We start from the raw sequence: 20,303 nt of genomic DNA on the forward strand, positions 1-20,303 counted from the left end.
AGAAGGCAAAATGCAAAGGATCTTTCTTAAATCATTTAGCTCAAGCCTAATTGCTCTATATGGAAAACAGGCTAATTAGAGTTAATATCATCAGTTGGGCTTGCAAGCCCAGCGACTTTCTTCAATCTCAGATTACTGCATAGGCATAAACTAGCTGTCTTTGATGTCTTTTTGTTTGCATATTGGGCAAAAAAAAAATCCATTTTACCATTCATGGCTCCCATGTAGACCAATCTCATGGCTACTACAGATTAAAGTGATTATTATCTGGTGGCCAAGCCCAAATCCTCAAACATATATAAAGAGTAACCTCTGATGGACACAGGAAAGGGACTGCACTCTTTTTTACTCTCTTAGACCTCTGTTTGCACCTCAGCTTTGCTTCTGCCATCTCGGTTCCATCTCTGAACAAGCCAACATGAGCCAGCAGCGCTACAGTTCCAGGTCTCTTAGCGGAAGACAGTCTGGCTCAGCCATCAGCAGTGGATTTAGGGGTGGCAACAATTCGTCTTCCATCGGCTATCCTGGAGCAGGCAGATGTGAGGGCTACAGCCATATACTTTCTGGCAGAAGCCTTGGCGGATATGGAGGAAGTGCTGGCGGATACAGTGCGGGCTTTAGGGATTATAGCAGCTTGGGTCATGGTTCTAAGCCTGTGGGCTATGGTATTGGGCTCACAGGCTGTGGGGCAGGAGTTGTCAGGCCTGGGGCCTTTACTAGTCACAGCGCAGGAGGCTATGGCCAGAACGGAGGATTCAGCAGCCAAAGCCTTGGCAGTTATGGCAACGGATATAGATGTGGTGGCTTCAGCAGCCGAAGTCTTGGTGGTGGTTATGGTAGACGCTATAGTATGGTAGGCCTTGGCAACCAAAGTCTGGGCAGCAGAGGCATTTGTGGTGGTGGTCTTATCTGTGGTGAGCTGGGCTATGTGCCCATTGGCCGCTTTGGTGATAACACTGGGATCCACGCAGTCAGGGTGAATGCAAACCTCCTGCGGCCCCTCGGCATACAGATTGATCCCGAGATTTCTCGAGTGAAAGAGGAAGAGCGAGAGCAAATAAAAACTCTCAATGACCAGTTTGCCGGCTTCATTGACAAGGTGAGATTATATCATAACTCTCTGTTTTGTTATTTAAAGTGCTAGCCTATCAAAACATGGTAAAGAGACAAAGATGAACCCCGCCCCCCTACACTCATCATCTAACAGCTTTGGTCATTTTTGCAACTGGGTTTATGAGGGAAACGGATTGATGCATAGCTTTTAGGGCTGCATATTCTACCAACGCATCACAGGCTGAATTGTGATTTATTTATTATTTATCATATTGATAGGCATACACCACTGCAGAATGCTGTTACACAGTTCCCACTGATTTCACTGGCACCTCACCCATCCTCCAAGGAACAAAAGGTCAATGGCCGATTACCACATAGGCAGTATAGGCAGCTGCCTATGGCGGCAAATCTTGGGGACCAGCATCTTGGAGGGAAACTTTATAATTTTTTCTTTTAAAAAAACCTTTTAAAATGCCACTGTGTAGCAGCAGAGGCTCCGTCCGCCTCCTAAACAATCACAGGAGGTGATGTCGGGCACTGAAGGACAGTGGCAAAAGGGGTCCTCCCTCAAGCCCAACTTACTTGCAAATGAGACAGAGCAGGCAATTTGGGGCCTCTGCGCTCTGTCTCATTTGCAGGTAAGCCGGGCTTGAGGGAGGGCCTCTTTCACCACCGTCCTCCAGTGCCCGACCTCACCTCCTGTGATGGTTTAGGAGGCAGGTGGAGCCTCTGCCGCTACACAGCGGCGTTTTAAAAGGTTAAAAAACCAGAAATGAGTTTCCCTCCCTCGCAAGCCCCCTTACTCTTGTCTCTGGGGCGGCAAATATTTGGCTGCCTATGGGTGGCCAAAAGATTAATCCGCCCCCGCTCAAGGTGGCATTCCTTGTGCAATCCCATTTTATTCTCACAGCAATCCTGTGGAAGTCCCTCATAAGCCATCTTAAAGGGAATAGAGTCAGGTTACCCATCAGCACTGCTTGGCAGATTGCAGCCATCAATGGGTTGCAATGAGGTGCCATGCTAGTAATGGTGTACAAGGTGTCCTGTGTGGCCAGATCTGTGGTGCGGTCCCCTCACCACCCGTGCTGGAAAAATCCAAAAGGGGTTTTAATACCATTAGCTCTATGGATCAAGATTGATTCAAGAGTCACTGAGTGCATGGTACGATCTGGAGGAAGCATGTTGAGAGACTTGAAAATTAATTGCCTTTTTGTCCTCAAAGTTGAAGCAACTGTAATTTATAACTGCTAACTGGGCAAAGAGGTGCCTTTTAAAGTGGTAATTCTTTTATATTTAATAAGGGGAGACCAACTGGCCCTATCCAACCCCAGCATACCATCCTTCCAGTGGCTTTTTACCACCTTATGTTTCTTTTTAGATTGTGAGCCCTTTGGGGACAGGGGGCCATCTTATTTTATTGATTTTTTAAAATGTAAACTGCTTTGAGAACATCTGTTGAAAAACGGTATATAAATAGTAGTAGTACTAGCAGTAGTAGTATAGTAAAGAGCATGGTATACTGATTTTTCCCAGACCTCCCATATTCAGATGTCCCCAATCCAATCCTATCCTAGTTACTCTTTTATCCTCTGTGTTCCAAATAATACACTACTGTAAAATATAATGCACAACTGGTTATAAAGCGGGTGAGATGCTGAGACTCAAGCTTGTTGCTCTTGCATCAAAAGTATGCATCAAATAAGCCCTTGTGAAAAGGAATACAGCTGAGTCCTGTTCGAATCCATACCAACCCATTTCAACCTCTGCACAGTTCTTTAAATGCCCACGGAGATTAGGTGAATCATTACCTATTAATGGAATGAATCCTCCACGTTCAGAGACAGTATACCTCAGAATGCCAGTACATAGATACATTCAAATAGACAAGCATGGCCTATGCAAACAACATAGACAATGCTATAGTAAATCCCAACATTCCCTTTCTAATTGTCTCATTCCTTAATTCATGAGTCCCTGTGCCTCTCGCAGATTTTGAAATTGTCCTCTAGCCAAAGGCTTTGTGAGAATTTCCGCCACCATCTCCTATGAGGCATAGTACTTTAGGTGGATCAAATCTTTGTCCTGCAAGTCTCTCACAAAGTGATACTTAGCATTAATATGCTTGCTCCTTTGTGTAGCTTTGTCACATTGCGAGAGGAGAATGCAGCTCTGGTTATCTACACACATGGTAACTGGTTTTGGTTCAGTCCTTTCAAAGCCCAGTAGGATCTATGCAACCACAAAATGTCTTGACAAGACTGTGCTGCAGATACATTTCTGCCTTGATTGAATAGAGGGTGACAATGCACTGTTTCTTGAAATCACTCCTCCTCCATAAAAGAAAACATCCCCACTGGTTGGCTTTTCTGACGTCCTTAGCTCAGTTGGTGTCCATATAACCTATCAGTCTTTCACCAACAGGCAGTAGCAACTCCAGATCTGCTGGATTGTTTAGATATTGTCCAATGCTTTTAACTGCAGTCCAGTCTCTCTCTGTTGGTGAGTTCACTCTTCTGCACAATATCCTGACTGCTGCTGCAATGTCTGGTTGTGAAACATATGATATCAATGTCTGGTATCATATGAAACGTATGATAGGTATAGCAATTTTCCGATTCCCATTCTAGACTTATTATTTTCCAATGGTTCGCTATGTTTCTTTTCCTTTAGAAAATCTCCTTCCATTGGGGTGTTTATTTTATTTGCTTCTGTCAAGCCAAGACATTCTGCTAAGTCCATAATCTTTTGTTTTTGATTTAGGGTAAAACTCCCGTCTTCTTGCCTTTTTACGTGAATTCCAAGACAATAGGAGTTTCTTCCAGATCTTTAATTTCCAGTTCTTTACTTAAACTTTTCACAAACTCATCATGATCTGTCTCATCTTGATGGTGTTGGGATATGCAACAGCTGCAGACTAACTTATTGTGTATTGTTTGCATGTAATCTGCTATGAAGCCAGAAGGGGCACTGTAGTTTCCTCAGTACTGATTGGGCTAGCTAGGAGTTTCTATTCTACTTCCTGTTTCTGTTTGTTCATGTTCCTGTGTGTGAATCAGCAAGTTCTGTACTGACCTCTAAGCGTTCACAAGTCAAGTTGTCTTAAACCATGCACTGGTGTTTGTTCTGAAAACCATGCAGACAGCTCACATTCTGCAACAGATGGCACACTATCAGGTCATCTACAAATATGTGAATGTATGTTCATCTTCCATCTCTGACCTTTGTATACAAGCAGGGACCAGCTTTTCCTTGCTTGACTACTTCCATTAGAAGCATTTGATTTGTTTCATTTCATTCAAGCTCTGGCAGCTTGTTTCAGTCCATATATGCTTTTCTGAAACTTACAGACCAGTGCTTCTTTTTCTGGCTCCTGGTTGTCTCACATACATGTCCTCTTTAATTTCACCATATAGAAATGCTGTCGTAACGTCCAAGTGATATACTACCCTTCTCCTTGATGCAGCAATAGTAAGAAGCAGTCTAATGGATGTCTGTTTCTTCATAATCTTCTCCAGATTTTTGTGCATAACCTTTGGCAACCAATCTTGCTTTATATCTCTGGATATCTCTTTCTGCATCATATTTGGTTGTAAAAACCCATTTGCAACCTATAATTTTTCTACCCTCAGGTAGCTCTACAAGAGTCCATTTTGTTTTTATAAAGTGATGCAATCTCTTCTTTTGCTGCCTGCAGTCATTTATCTGTCTCTGAATCAGGCATGCCTTCAATTTTGTGCCGTTCTGTAGGTTCTGGCATTTTTGCCTCTCTGGCTGCCGGTGACAATCTTTTAGGTGGAATCCCTTTATTAACTCTGCTTGAGCATCTTATTACTTGTTCCTTCTTAATCTCCCCTTCTCAATTAGAACTCTTTGGTTCTGTATCAATCTCCTTGAGTGAGTCTCTGTTATAGTCTATGTTTACTTGTTAATTTTGTTGCTGTGGTTGCTGTTCAGCCTTTTCACATTGGAAAATCTAGGTCACAATCAGACACCACACTGGTATTTGATTTTTGCCTCTCATCAAAATATGCAACACTGAACAGTTTAACAGTCTCTGTATTAAGGTCACGTATTCTGTAGCTTTTGTTGTTCAGTGCATAACCTATGAATATTCCTTCTTCACTTCTGCAATCTAATTTTCTTCTTAGTTTTTTTAAAATATATGCATATGCTTTGCATCCAAGAACTCAAATATGCTTTAAGTTAGAAGCATATTAAGTTATGCTTTAAGTTAATGCCCTATTCTACACTTCAAAGGGTGTTACTCCTTTAGTTTTAGTTGTAAGTCTATTCTGCAAATAAGTTGCAGTCATTACAGCTTCTCCCCAGTATTTGTTTTCCAGTCCTGAGTCAAGAAGTATACTTCTAGACATTTCAATCAAAGCTCTGTTCTTTCTCTCTGCCCATCCATTTTGCTCTGGAGTATAAGGTATTGTTCTCTTATGTTTAATTTCTTGTTATTTTAAATATTGCTCAATATCATTCCCAGGATATTTCCCACCATTTTCAGTGCACAAAGTCTTAGGTTTTCTTTCAGACTTGTTGATTACTCTAGCCACATATTCTTTAAGTTTGGGCAAGGCCCCAAAACATCACTGTGAATCAAATCTAAAACCTAATTGGATTGCCTTTCTGTAGTTGTTGAATATGTGCCCCTGGTTGCTTTTGCTTTAACACATTCAATGCATTTGACTTCAGATTTGCATGGTTTAACCTGTAGGTTTCTTACCAATTGTTCTTTTACTAATTTTGAAATGCATTCCTTGCTTGGATGTCCAAACAGACAATGCCAAGAACTCATGCAATCTTGCAAAGTTAGCAAGTGAGTGTGCTCTTTTGCAATCTATTTCATACAGGTCCCATCTTTCAACATGCCTTTCATCAAAAGTTTTCCTCCCTTGAAAATAAAGCAATGGTCCCTTCTGGAAAAAATAACAACTCTACATCCACGCCTTGTAGCTGTTTTACACTCATTAAACTGTTTTGCAAACTTGAAACATAGTATGCCCCTGGAATACAAACTTCATTCACTGTATTTGCACTAAGATTACACTTCAGATAAGTCTCTTTTCCTTCTGCAAAATTTTGCTGTCCATTAGCAAGGTATATAGGACTTTTATATTCCATGCTTATCTCAGAGAAGTCTTGCAAATTATTGAAGAAATGTGAAGTAGCTCCATAATCCAACTATATTTTGCTTCTACTTTGACTTTCATCAACCCTGCAGGTGATTTCTTTTACAGCAGACACATTTTCATCTTTCTCAGCATTATTTTCATTGCTTTCACTTTTGCATAGGCAAGTTTGTTGGTTAGAAAGTCAATTTTTCTGGAATTTAGTCTTATTCCATTTTCTCTGTTGAGAAGAATTTCCTTGCTTTTTACTAGGACAAGCATTCCTCAAATGCAAGGTGCTTCCACATATAAAACGCTGCCTAACATTAGCAACTTTGTAGGCTTGATTTTTAACTGATTCCTCCCTTTCTGTTTGCCTTTTCAAATTTAATTCTTGCAAACACTCCGGCACAAAACCCAAAGTCAAATTTCATTTAAGGTGCAGGAAATTGACAATATTCTCATATTCTTTAGGCAAGGTATTAAATAAAAGTCCAATCTTTGCTGATTCAGGCATATTTATCTCCAGCAGCTTCAACTCTTTCAGTAACTGGCCCTGTCCACCCCCAGCACAGTACCTCCAGTGACTGCTGCTGGTGTCCATCTTGTGTGTGTGTTTTAGATTGTAAGCCCTTTGGGGACAGGGATCCATCTTATTTATTTATTATTTCTTTGTGTAAACTACCTTGAGCAATTTTTGGAAGGGTGGTATAGAAATCGAATTAACAACAACAACAACAATAATAAATTCCCCAGAATGAGCACATGTGCTTCTGCAAGCTCTGTCCCTCTTTGAATCTTTTCTTACACAACTGTAGCATAAAAGAAACTTGACTATTTGTGGTTCTTTGTTGAAAGACATCCTTTAGCATTTCCCACATCTCTCTTGCTGTATTTTTTGTCTTCTATATGTTAGATTAATTGTTCACTTACAATCAGAGATAATATGTGTCCCATGGCTGCTTGTTTTCAGAATCCCATTCTTGTTGTTTCTCTTCATTTTCTGGTGCTCTTTGTTTTTTCAAGAACATAAGATAGTCCAAGTGTATTCAGCAACATCTTCGCTCTGAAGGACCATCTTCTGTAGTTTGTTGAGCAGTTCAACAGTGAAATGCCTCCCCAAAGATGCAAAAGGAGTAATCTTTTCCAGCTTTCTTGTCTACAAACTCTTTGTTATCTCAGAATTTATTGCTTCTTAACTGGGCCCATAACTCAAAGTTGAAGAGAAATCCCTTATCCTCTAAAATAATTGTACATGAAGCAATGTTAACTGAGAAACAGGAGTTTGATATGTATTACTAACTAAAACACAAGCTAAGAAAACAATAAACAGACTAACAGTATCTTCTGCAGAGAGAGGGAAAACCTCTCAGTTTGAATTCTTCATTCGAAACTTATGCCATTTTTCAGTTCATTTGTGCTGTTTTGTGTTCTCTTGAGCAGAAGCTAAGTCCCCTAAAAACAAGTTTCATTTCATGATGTAATATGTTACTGTCTGTAAGATGCACAAGTGTGTGCGTAGATCACATATACTTTCCACAAGCCCAAAAACAATTTCTCAACAGCTCCTACTATCTTTTTACTTCTGTATGGATCCTTCTTTGTCCCTCTGTCTATAGTTGATTAATCAACGTGAACTGTTGAAAACAATCTCAGTCTTGCAACAGAAGGCCATGTGAATGGTTAGGCTTGTGTGTTCTTAACAGGGGCCTGCACACTCCAAAGCTAGTCTGGAAACTAGAGATAGCCATTTGTCTCTAAATACATTATATATTTATAATCTATAAATATTATACCTACATACACACCTGTCTAAGTTTTATGTGCTGAGCTTTTTCAGTGGATAATTATTTTTTCTTCTATTTAAAATAGTTATATCCCCTCCAGTACAATCCTGCTCAGGGCAGCTCACAAGAATGGCAAAACAATAAAACAGATAAAACAATGTAATATTTTAAAACATTAGCTAAAACCAGGACCCAGTTAAAACCAACCTCTAAGAATTAAAATATTCACCCAGACACAAACTGAGGGGCACCAACTGAAAAGGCCCTATCTCTATGAGCAAAATATAGTTGAGTTATTAGAAGAGGTCTGCTGTGTACTACTTCTCTGAAATATCAGCTAGGTGGAGATGTGCAGAACCGGTTTGATTGACCACCGCGAACTGGGCTGGTTTGAGCAGATTGATTATGAAGTGCTTTGAACTGGTTTGAGGTGGTTCGTTGAACCCACCGGCCCAGCCAATCAGTTTGACCAAACCAGTTCACATACCTGCGGTTCAGTCTGAATTCTGTTTGAATTTGGACTGAACTGCGCCAAATGGTCCATGCACCTACAACTATTCCAAATCTACCATTATATAATTTGCAGTTACATGCCTAAATCTAAAGGCATTGATTTTTCCCAGATGGCAAAGCCTTTAAAGGTTTAGCTGCATCACAGGGAACTCCTTGATTTTAATTCTTTATTTTCCAGCTCACTTTTTTCTGCCTTGCAAAGGTCTGAAATGCTGATGCCCGGCTCAAGGGTCGGGGGGAACCCACATCTGATTCAAGGACACCCTCCCGCCCAAAAGGTTATCTGTTTGTAGTTTGTACACAGCATCATCTTGTGTTTAATTGCAGGTTAGGCACGTGGAGCAACAGAATAAACTCCTGGAAACCAAATGGAACTGCCTGCAGCAACAAGGGCCCATTGAAAAGAAAAGTACTAAGCACCTCTTTGAGAATTACATCGCATCCCTGAGGACGCAGTTAGACTTCTTGCTGAATGAGAGGGAGCAGCTGCAAATGGAGCAAGCTAAATTCCAAGATGTTGTTGAAGAGTATAAAAGCAGGTACTCAGGAGGGTAACTGAAGCAGATAGACATGGACTGTTTCCGTGGTCCAGTTTCTCAAAACAAAGGGAAAGAGGGCAGGTCTTCTGTCTAGACAATGCGCTTTCTAACATGAACATTAGGGAGGGGGGATTACCTTAGGGACATGGGGAGGGGCTACAGCTCAGTGCTAGAGCCTGTGCTTTGCATGCAGGAGGTCCCTGGTTGATCTGTTGAATGGCAACATTCAGTAAATAGTGGCTGACGTACTAACTAAACCTGCCAAAAAAGGCATGTGCACCGTGCTCACATTCCTCACTTCTAAAGCATGGGAGCTCACACTGGGGAGGGGGGGATTTTCACTGATTTATCTCCCCTTGGAAGCACTCTATGCAGCTGAACTTGAAGCTTTTGAACAAGGAAACTAGCTTTTTCCTTTTTCCTCCTGATAGTTTGCGTGTGTCTTGCAGAATCTTCCTACCCACTTAGAACCTACTTCTATCTATCTATCTATCTATCTATCTATCTATCTATCAGATTTGTACACCGCCCCAAACTTTCGTCTCTGGGTGGTTAACAATAGCATAAAACAAGTTTAAAACATATACAAAAAACTTAAAACAATTTAAAAATAAACCAGAGATTAATTTATTTATTTTTTATTTTTATTTTTTTTAGGAAGCTGAGAAAGCTTGGGCGAAAAGATGGGTTTTCAGGTGTTTTTTGAAAATTTCCAGAGATGGGGAGGATCCTTTCTTAGCAGGGAGCGCATTCCACAATCTCGGGGCAGCGACCGAGAAGGCCCGTCTCTGTGTAGCAACCAAATGAGTTGGCGGTAACTGGAGGTGGACCTCCTCAGATGACCTCAGTGGGCGGTAGGGCTCGTAGCAAAGAAGACGCTCTCTTAGATACCCAGGGCCTAAGCCATTTAGGGCTTTATACGTTATAACTAGCACTTTGTATTTTGTCCGGAAAGCTATTGGCAGCCGGTGTAGCTCCGTCAGTAAAGGAGTAACGTGGTCTCTCCGAGATGACCCAGAGACCAACCTGGCTGCCGCATTCTGAACCAACTGAAGTTTCTGGACTACATACAAAGGCAGCCCCACATAGAACGCACTACAGAAGTCAGTTCTGGAGGTTACCAACAAATGTACCACTGTTTTGAGGTCACTGATCTTGAGAAACGGGCGCAGCTGGCGTATCAGCAGGAGCTGATAGAAAGCACCCCTGGGCACCACCTCAGCCTGAGAAACCAGGGAGAAGTGTGAATCCAGAAGTACTCCCAGATGGTGAACCTGTTTCTTTTGGGGAAGTGTGATCCCATCTAGAACAGATAGATCAAAATCATCTCTAGAGTTCTGACCCCTCACAATAAGTATCTCTGTCTTATCCGGATTCAGCTTCAGTTTATTCTCCCTCATCCAGCTGGTGATTTCCTAATGTTTTTCTGGATCTCCGCATTTTCAATATCGTTGATTGAGATGTGGCAGTGCAAGCTCTCAGGGATCTTTGTTTCTTATTCCCCCACCCCCTTGCAAGATACGAAGAAGAAATCAACCGACGGATGGTTGCAGAGAACGATTTCGTGGTGCTGAAGAAGGTTTGTCATATTTCTCCCAGCATACAGAAAAGGGCAATGAAAATGAGGAAGGAGCTGGGAACAAACAATGGAAAGTGGAAACCACATCTAGCTCTGCTTCTCAATGCCCAAAAGGCCTCTGGCTGGCCAATGCCCCAAAGGCCTCTGGCATGACCAAGCAAGTCATGTTCGTATGACATAAAAAGAATGGCCCATGTTATCCGTTGTTCCGGGTATGAAAACATTGGCATTCACCATGTTGCAGGTACAGAGCAATCGGATGATACACCGCATCGGATTCATAGTTGGATTCAAGGTGATGCAAGCCCTATCAGGGCATTTTTCATTGGGAACATTTCCAGTGAAAAATGTCTCTGATATCAGTAGACTATTTGATACAGTACTGAATTGCAGTGGTTAGAAAAGAAGATGAGAGCTGCTTCAAACCTGACAGCCTACCTCCATAGCAATCACATTGGAATGTATTTCATTGTTTATTCATACGGAGTAGACATATTGGAAAGCTGTAGAGCAGCGGAAAAGACCATATGTCCATCACTATGCCCCCACCCCCATTCAGGGTAAGCAGAGTTAGATACATTAATATTGAAGAACGATATGATGGATTTGGTGGCCCACCGTAGCCCAAAGACATTATAGAAATGCCCCATGATAGCAGTGTACAGTGTGTGTGGGTGGGGAAGTCCCACCTACTGTGTCACTCACCAATGCACCCTACTGCTCATGGTTATGACGGGGCTCTGAAAAGGGAAGAGCCGTCTCCTTGATGGCAGGCACATCTGTGATTGCAAGGATGGATGGATCCAGTGCCATCCTGGGGAGGAGTCTTCCTTCTTTAGACAAGCCCCATCACAACCATGCGAAGTGGGGCACACGGGTGAGTGACGTGGTGGAGGGCAGGACTTCCTCCCCCTTCCCCCTACTGTACATAGCCATAGCAGGGCATTTTTAGAATGTCTGAAGCTGCCCCACGTCAAAAGTGGAAGTTTTGGCCAAAAACGCAGGGACCTTCTTTTTTATTCCTTTTTTATTTTTCTTTAACCATTCCTGTTCTCGCAGGAGTTAAACCCACATGCATCCCATCCATTATGTCTTGCAGGATGTAGACTGTGCCTATACGAATAAGGTGGAGCTGGAAGTGAAAGTGGAAGCCTTAAGACAGGAGTTCGACTTCCTCAGATGTGTCCATGAAGCCGTAAGCAATTATTCCTGCATGATTTTCTTCTCTGGGGGGAAAAAGCGTTCTACACTTTCATAGAGCTTTCTCTCACACACACTTTGCGCCAGGTATTGGGGAAGGGAGAAGCAGCGGGAGAGAGAAATGCTGCTCCTTTTCTCCTGTGCTACCCAATGTTAACCGAGACTTGGGAGAGAAATGATGGCCAGTTTAAACATATCGGAAGGGCTTTCATCACAAAGGAGAGGGTTCTCTGTTGCTCCTGACAGAGAGGTTCTCTGTTGCTCCTGAGCAGGGGCATATCTAGGGTACGGCAGGCAAGGCACATGCAGGCATGTCCCCAGGGCACAACTTGAAGGGGGGCACCATTTTTCAAAACTATTTTTTTTTAAAAAAAATGGCTGCCAAAAAAAAAGGCCACCGTGCATGCTCAAATGGCCTGGGTGAGGCCCTAGGCCATGCCAGCCCTCACAGAGGCCATTTGAGCATGTGTGGTGGCCATTTTGTTTTCAGAGGCCTTTCCCCCCCTAAAAATTATTTTTTAAAATGGTCACTGCACATGCTCAAATGGTCCCTGTGAGGCCCTAGAGACCAGCGGGGGTGGGGAGAGAGGGGACCTTTGCAGACCCCCCCACCCTGGCTTTTAGGAAGCCCCCCAAAGGGGCTACAGGTAAAAAATTTTTTTCTTAAATTAATATAAGTCACTGTACACATATTCAGATATGTGACTTGTATGTGACCTTCAGACATGTAGCTTTCAGCTGATATTATGGTAAAGTTATCTGAAAGATGGGTGTCAGAAGTTCAGACAGGGGGCGCAATTTCAGTGCTTGCCCTAGGCGCTATTTTCCCTAGATACACCTCTGCTCCTGAGTACAGGTCAGGTACCAATGAGCTGCGTTTGGGAGGAAACCGATCCAGGCTAGACATCAGAGAGGAGGTTTCCTAAGTCAGAGCTGTTCAACAGTGGAGAGGTCTGCCTTGCACACCAGTGGGGCCTCCTTCAGAGGAGGTTTTCAAACAAAGGCTAGATGGCCAGCTGTCATAGCAAATCCCTCTGCTGGGCAGAGAGTTGGATTAGAAGACCTCCAAGGAGGGGCAATTAAATGGGGGAGGAAAAATGAAGGGGTGTGTGTGTCACTGGCAGCTTCTTTTTTGTTCTCCCCCTTCCATCTCTCTGAAGAAGAAGTGGGGGTAGGGGCCCATCTTCACTTTTTGCCCCAGGGCCCATTCCAACCTTGCTACACCCCTGTCTCCAAGATCCCTTTCAACTCTAAAGCTGTAAAGATTCTATGAGTCAGGAGAAGGAAGGATCTTGTCTTGCTGCTTAAGTGCCCCCTGCCTCCCCCTGAGTTCTCTGCCCATCCCAAGGGGTGGCTGGCTGCTAGTTAGGTAGCCTCCTTCGCAATTGCCCTGCAGCATGGGCCCTTGTCTAACGTGTTTAAAACCATGTGCTTTTAAATATTCGGATACAGCCACACAGGAAACATAGAGCATAGAAGGTGGCCCAACAGATCTTCCTCTGAGCTGAACAGAGACCTTAAATGACCTCCCTCTCACCTTGTTAGATAAATTGCCAAAGAGATCTGGTTAATTTTTACAGGAAATCGAGAGCCTCCAGACGACAACGTGCGACACCAGTGTTATTGTGTCTATGGACAACAGTCGAGAACTGGACATGGAGGGAATAATGAACTCTGTGAGATGTCAATACGAGGAGATTGTGCAGAAGAGCAAGGATGAGGTCAATGCTCTATATGAAACCAAGGTAAATTCTCTAAGGAGCTGCCTGAAGCATTGGGATGTGTGTTGAGTCGAACCAAAAACTGCAGATAGACTTCCAAACATTTCTTATCGTATTTTAGTACCAAGAGCTGCAGAGCGCCTGGGGACGTCAGAGTGACAACCTGTGCAGGGACCACCGTGAAATCAAAGACCTCACCCGTCTCATCCAGAGACTCAAGGCTGATATGGAAAATGCCAAAAAACAGGTGAGGTGTGAAGACCAGACTGAGTAGCAGGAGTAATCTTTGGACTTATTGAGTTCTCACCAATGTAACTGAAAGCAAACCCTTTGGCTACCCTGGATCCTTCGGCAATACCTCCGGCTACCCTGGATCCCCCTGGTTTTGTTGAGGAATTTTAAGACTGACTTTCCAGATTCAATATTTTATATCCTGTCCATTCTCAAACCCAAGAATATTCATAACTGAGAATGAACTCAGGCTACCATGAACTCAGATAACTGAGATCACCCCTCATTGCTCATCCCTGTGTATGTAGGTGCAGTGGTAGGAGGGGAAGCCTCTAGCTGCGAGGACGCAGGTGCCCTTGCTCTGTTGCTCTGGATGTCAGCCAGTCCTCTTTTCTGCATCAGCTCATTTCCTTATGAAGGGCCCGAACATATGCCTTGACCAACTCTGTTACAGTGTCCAATCCATTTTGCAGGTGGAGGGCAGCTCTGTGGCATGCCTTGTGATATGGCAATCCTCCGCAGAGTTTAAAGGCCTCTCTACTCATATTCATTTCTCTGGGTTGGAGTTAACAGAGAGCTCTGGACTCCATGCTGAACTTTCATTTTGTTAACCACACCACCAAGTCCTTGCACAGGGCTCTTGTGTACCTCAAGCTTTTCCAAACAGCGATTTAGGAACATAGGAAGCTGCCATATACTGAGTCAGACCATTGGTCTATCTAGGTTAGTATTGTCTTCACAGACTGGCAGCAGCTTCTCCAAGGTCGCAGGCAGGAATCTCTCTCAGCCCTATCTTGGAGAAGCCAGAGAGGGAACTTGAAACCTTCTGCTCTCTTCCCAGAGTGGCTCCATCCCCTGAGGGGAATATCTTACTGTGCTCACACTTCTAGTCTCCCATTCATATGCAACCAGGGTGAACCCTGCTTAGCTAAGGGGACAAGCTAAGGGGACACTTAAGTGGGGGGTGGGGTGGGGAGTTCATTCAAGGGAATCATTTATAGCAATGTCGGGACAGTGACAAAATGGGCCATTCATACAGCCAATGACTTTCCTCCTGTGTATTATATACATCCTAAAAACTACCACTTTGATACAGTACTCAAAACAGCGTGACTTTCAGAACTCCCTGCCGCAGTAAAGCTGCCCATCTGGAAAAGCCCCTCATGGCTCTTGTGCTAACACACCGCTGATACCAATCAGAAAAAGTCAACAAGATTCTGTAAGAAGACATCGAGATTTTCTATATTCAGATTTGACATCTGGTGGTATGAGAAAAATGATGCAGGGACTTTCTCGAAAATGACATCCGTCTCACACAATAACAGAAACACAATCTTCTTGTTGGCCAATACAGTGGCATTTCTCCAATTCTAATTCTGGGTGTTTCAGTGGAAGTTTTTCCCTTTTGGCAGTACAGGAAGAGAATAGCCACAATCTAGTGGTTTCAGAAATACAAATCTATCTATCTATCTATCTATCGACATACAACTAGTACACAGCACTGCAGATAGTGGTCAGTTTTAATTTACCATTTAATCCCAACTTCATCAGAGTCTACATTGCAATTTACAAATAATTAAAGGGTGGTGCATAAAATACTATAGGACACTGATTTCCTCAAGGCTGAGGATAAAGAGCAATATGGAGTTGTAGAAGCATGAAATGCATTTTTTTCCTATCATTTCCACCCCTACTCTCCAGGCCAGTTTGTTCCCACTTTTCAAGCACTACTAGTTGCAAAGGGAGGAGAAAGTTTGTGAGTTTCACTGCTGTTCTTGTAGCTGTTGCACATACTTCTCTGAAATGGCAGAAAATGCTACACATTTAACCAATTTTATTTGTTTTCTGCTCTAATCAGCATGCCCATACGTTTGTGGCATCCAGCTTTGATATTTCTCCCCCTAATGGAAATTACATTGGATAGAAATACAATTCGACATAGGGGTATCTGGGATATTTGTCCATACCAGCAACACTGCAACCCCTGTGGAAACTGAACTGAGTGGATTACTGAGACATCTCTAATTGGTCCTGATCTTCAATGCATGAAGCCGAATTTCACACAGAGACAAGAGAGGGGAGATCAGAGTTCCATCCATGGTGGGGGGCAGTGGTGGCTTAAGGCCTATGTGAGCCTGAGGCAGGGTGCCAAATGCTGCCCACTTGAATGACCCTCCTCCCCTTTTCCCTCCCCTTTTTTAAAGCAGGGCACAGAAGGGCATCTTGTCACTTAATTGGAGCCCCAATAATCTGCTGCCTGAAGTGACCACCTTACATTGCCTCATGGAAGGGCAGCCTTGGAGTGGAAGATGGTTGCTAGAGAAAGAATGCTAGACTAGGTACACCTGGTCTGATCCAGCAAGACTTTGCCTGCATTCACACGTAATGTGGAACCACTGGTCCAATGGACCTGCTGTTCTGCTCCCCCCACCCCTTCTCTCTCGTCTGAATTTGGATGTTCAGGAGAGCTCCTTCTCTGTAGTCTCACTGACTGCAGAGAGGAGGGGGAACTGGCTGCCTGGGCTTCCTTCTTGACTGAAAGGAGCATCCTCCCTCAACTCCGGCTTCATAGCAACCAGACTGATGTCCCAGTGTTCGGATGTAATGCTGGCACCGCGGAACTGGAGGTTCAGGCGGCGGGCCTCACTACCAACCAAAGGTGCAAAGCATTGTCTGGGGAGGGAAACTGCAGGTCCATTTTCTTTCTTAACTGCAGTTGCCCACATTCGGATGTTCAAAAAGTGGAACCAGAGGCCCCTTCACCTCTGGTTTCATGTTACATGCAAATGCAGCCAGAGTCTTTTTGTTATGCTTCAAAGGTTTTTGTGTGTGTCCTTTGTTATATTTCTAGTCCACCCCAGCTACTGTGTCTGTCTAGTTTGAGTTAGAAGGCAGAATATGTGCAAACCCTCTTCCTTTTCTTTAACTATTAGTGATGTTCTTAAGCTGAGGAAAATTCTTAAGGGACCTCTCTCTCTCTCTCTCTCTCTCTCTCTCTCTCTCTCTCTCTCTCTCTCTAGATTGATGTACTGCAGACAGGCATTGCTGACAATGAGCAGCGGGGTGAGTCCACCTTGAAGGATGCCAAAGCAAAACTTGCTGAGGTGGAGAACGCCCTACAGCACTCGAAGGACGAGCTCGCTCACCTGATAAGGGATTACCAGGAGCTGCTGAATGTTAAGATATCCCTGGATATGGAGATTGCAATGTACAAGTCACTTCTGGAAGGAGAAGAGAGCAGGTCGGTGGAAAAGACACAGCCACATCTGGCTAACAGCCTTGCTGGAATATTGCTCATGTTGCTGTGAGGATGTTTAATACAAGAGATACTGAATTACTCAGCTACAACATGGAACCCAGGGAGAAATACTGTTCAAATTCTCTGCAGTATGTATTGTTAACTCTATTAAGTAACTCTGGTGTCACTAATTCTACATCCAAGGAGGATATAAAACTATTGAATTTAGCAATTGGATACACAACTGTGCTCCTACCCCAATGAAGACACGAACAAGGCAGAAAAGTAATGTACAGCTGAGTGAAAGGGCCACAATTGTGTTGAAATAAGTGACAGTAAGAACTGTAGCAGCTCTATACTCCACCACCACTTCTCCCAAGCAGTGTGGGCACAAGCTGTCTATAAATCTCTAGGACACATGACTGGCTTTCTGGAACATTAATAAATATCTGTTCTCTTTTCTCTACAGGTTATATAATACTACTCCTACTAACATATGTAAGTAACTTACAAATGCATTATATGTTCTCATGAACAATGCCTGGAGCCCTAAATTCCTGTTATGTAACAAAACACATTCTTCTTTTCTTACAGCTGTGGTGGGCAGCTCCAATATCTCTGTACCTGCTGGGCCAATATACAGCAGTGCTGTGGGTGGATCTGAGCTTGGAAGGAGAGGTGTTTATGGCCCTGGCTCAGGAGGTTATAGCCAGAGAAACACCAGCAGCAGTGGAAAAAGCAACACCAGAAGTGTCAGCTTTGGCTACAAAACTGGAAATAGCTCTATGAGTGGAGGACACCTTTCTAGATGCTCCATCAACTCTGAATTTGGGCAGTGTGGTACCAACAGTGAGAGCGCTTGTGGACTCAGGGATCATGGCCCAGTGAATGTAGGATGCACCAGAGGTGGGGGGTTTAGTTCTAGCAGAGGAAACAGCTCCAAAAGTGGGAGCTACAGAACAAGTGGGGCATGCATTTCCCCAGCCCCCTGTGGAGGGAGCTATATCACTGGGAGTACAGGAGGATGTGGAGGTGAGCCCTACGTCTCTGGAAGTTCGGGTAATGGCTATACCACTGGAGTTGGTAGCTCTGCTGGTGCTGGATGCAGTCCCACCAATGATGAGTGCCGCGTGGCATATGGAGGAAACTGCTCCATCATCAGATAAAGCTCAGGCCCAGCATGTTGGGATTTTAGGGATGTGTGGTATTTCTTTGCCTGCTTATGGAAGCAACCATCCATTAGCTTTGTAGCATTTATTTATTTTTTTAGATGAAAAGATCTGTTGGTTCAGAGCACCCCCACCCCCCATTCTAACCACAGTGACAGAAACGAGAGCTGGTTTTCACATTATGAGGATGCCATGAGGATGCTGCCAAAGATGGCCTCCCTGTGGAGGAATCCCCACACCACCCCAGTCATAACATTGAGCAGCTCTTACCCTTTGATGTGGTGGCATCACCATTTCATGGCTGTCCCTCCACCTGCTTCATGCTAAGAGTGGTTGCTGGGATAGGGAGTGCAGATTGCACTAGTAACTTGATGGCTATTTATGATGGGGGAGGAGTTTGAAAACATTATGGCAGGGCATGTTGGTGGAGATGCCACTTTTGCCAAGGCCTCCATGGTACCCATAATGTGCAGCTAGAAGTTCAGCTGATTTCAAATGAGCTATTTAAATGGAAACAAAATCCACAGGAACAATTGGGATTTTAATTTTGCTCAGATTATTTACAATGAGGGTGTGATCCTAAACCCTCATGTATGGAAGCACTACAGCCAAACTCCTTAAAATTCCCACTGAAATCAGTGGGACTTACTTTCAATGAGAAATATTCAAGGACACTTTCGGGCTGTTCACATGACCAACCGCATGGTTGGATGGGTGGGAAGGAAGGCAGAGTTCAACCTACCTTCCCCCAAATGGCTGCTCACAGCCTGTAGGTGGGGCGCAAGCCACACAGCCTCATGACCAGCTCTGCCAAGAGCAGTGTGGATGAATCTCCACGCTGCTCCTGGTAGTGCTGGTAAACAGAGGCCAGGACTCATCCCAGCCTCCATAAATCCCACAATGCACTGCATGACATGCGCAATGCATTGGGGTATTCCTGCAAGAGACAGGCATTGAGGTGTTCCCTCAAGAGACAGATACCCATCTCTGTGTATGTCTGGGTTAGAAGTAGCTCAACTCGCATACGAGCAGCAAGCCTGGGCTAAGGGAACACTCGCCCCCTTAACTTGTGTAACAGCTGGGCTGCAAAGCCGGCCTAGGCAGTGCTGGGCTCACTAGGATTGGGCCCAATCCCAGTGGTTCTCACATGCAGCCTAACCCAGGCTGGGCATCCCTAGCCTGGGTTAGGCTGCGCGTGAGAACAGCCTCTTGATGTGGTTTCATTAGGCAACATGATGAGCAGTTCTAACGTCTTCCTTAGAGTTTTTGGCACAGCAGCTGCAGACCCAGGAACCGCCATGCCGCTGTAAAGAACCACTGGCAGCACTTCCGGCATTACAGTACCATATTTCCCTGAATAGAAGACAACTCTGAATATAAGTAAGACACACACAGACAGAGATTTCTAACAGTTAAAAAATGTAGAAAAAAGCTCACGGAGCTGGCGGGGGATGCGTGGATCGGGGGCTGCACAGCCCCCGGAAGTTCCAGGATGCCCTGCACAAGCATGGATGGACCCCACCGCAACCCGGGAGGCTGCTTGCAGCTTCCTGGTGGGGGTCTCCTTGTGTGTTGCCGCAGTGTGTTGCCACGGCAAAACACGATAAACTAAACACATTTAATGGAGTGCTCGCTCCATTAACCTCATTTTAGGTGTGGGCTACTTCAGTGGGTTGCCCGCTTTGAGGAAACCAGGCTCTCCTGTGAGTCCGGTGGTTCTCATGCTCGCCCAAAAGCGGGCTAGGCTCCCTTAGCCCACTTTTGGCCAATCGTGAGAATAGCCTCAAGGTATTTATTTCCATTTATGATGAGAAAAAGTGCAGTAATGCTGGTAGCACTACCACTGGTTCTCTACAGCGATGTCACCGCTTCCAGGTCTGCAGCAGTGGTGCTGCAAGTTCTAAGAAAGGTGTTAGAATGTGCATCATGCTGGCCACTATTGCTTGCCAACTTTTAACCCACCTGCTAAATTCACAATCAGGGTGCTCCAAAGAGCACAAACTGGAAATTCTAAATCATAATCAGTGACTGTGCACACATGCAGAACAAAAGAATTGTAGTTATTCCAGATTAACCAACATAGCACACAAAGCTGTGGTTTGCATGCATGGCTTGCATAAGTGGCTTTAAGGTGAGGTTTGTTGAGTGCTGTGGAG

At 44.1% G+C, this 20,303-nt stretch overlaps 1 protein-coding gene across 1 annotated transcript; it reads left to right on the forward strand.

Moving 5' to 3' along the window:
• The first annotated feature begins 418 nt into the window (after positions 1 to 418).
• LOC128344048 (keratin, type II cytoskeletal 7-like) lies at positions 419 to 19,457 on the forward strand. Its single transcript, XM_053293480.1, has 10 exons — positions 419 to 1,099; positions 8,798 to 9,009; positions 10,528 to 10,588; positions 11,688 to 11,783; positions 13,369 to 13,533; positions 13,631 to 13,756; positions 16,761 to 16,981; positions 17,448 to 17,476; positions 17,573 to 17,827; positions 19,375 to 19,457. Exons 1-10 carry the CDS (start codon positions 419 to 421, stop codon positions 19,455 to 19,457), a joined length of 1,929 nt encoding a protein of 642 aa, XP_053149455.1.
• The last annotated feature ends 846 nt before the right edge of the window (positions 19,458 to 20,303 follow it).

Source organism: Hemicordylus capensis, chromosome 2, assembly GCF_027244095.1.
Source record: "Hemicordylus capensis ecotype Gifberg chromosome 2, rHemCap1.1.pri, whole genome shotgun sequence".
NCBI lineage: Eukaryota > Metazoa > Chordata > Lepidosauria > Squamata > Cordylidae > Hemicordylus > Hemicordylus capensis.

Bases quoted from the DNA above. Each gene is read 5' to 3' on its own strand.
- LOC128344048 (XM_053293480.1), top strand. From the start codon at position 419: ATGAGCCAGCAGCGCTACAGTTCCAGGTCTCTTAGCGGAAGACAGTCT. The intron at 10,589-11,687 runs GTTTGTCATATT...TATGTCTTGCAG, and splicing joins ATTTCGTGGTGCTGAAGAAG to GATGTAGACTGTGCCTATAC. The intron at 16,982-17,447 runs GTCGGTGGAAAA...TTTTCTCTACAG, and splicing joins CTGGAAGGAGAAGAGAGCAG to GTTATATAATACTACTCCTA.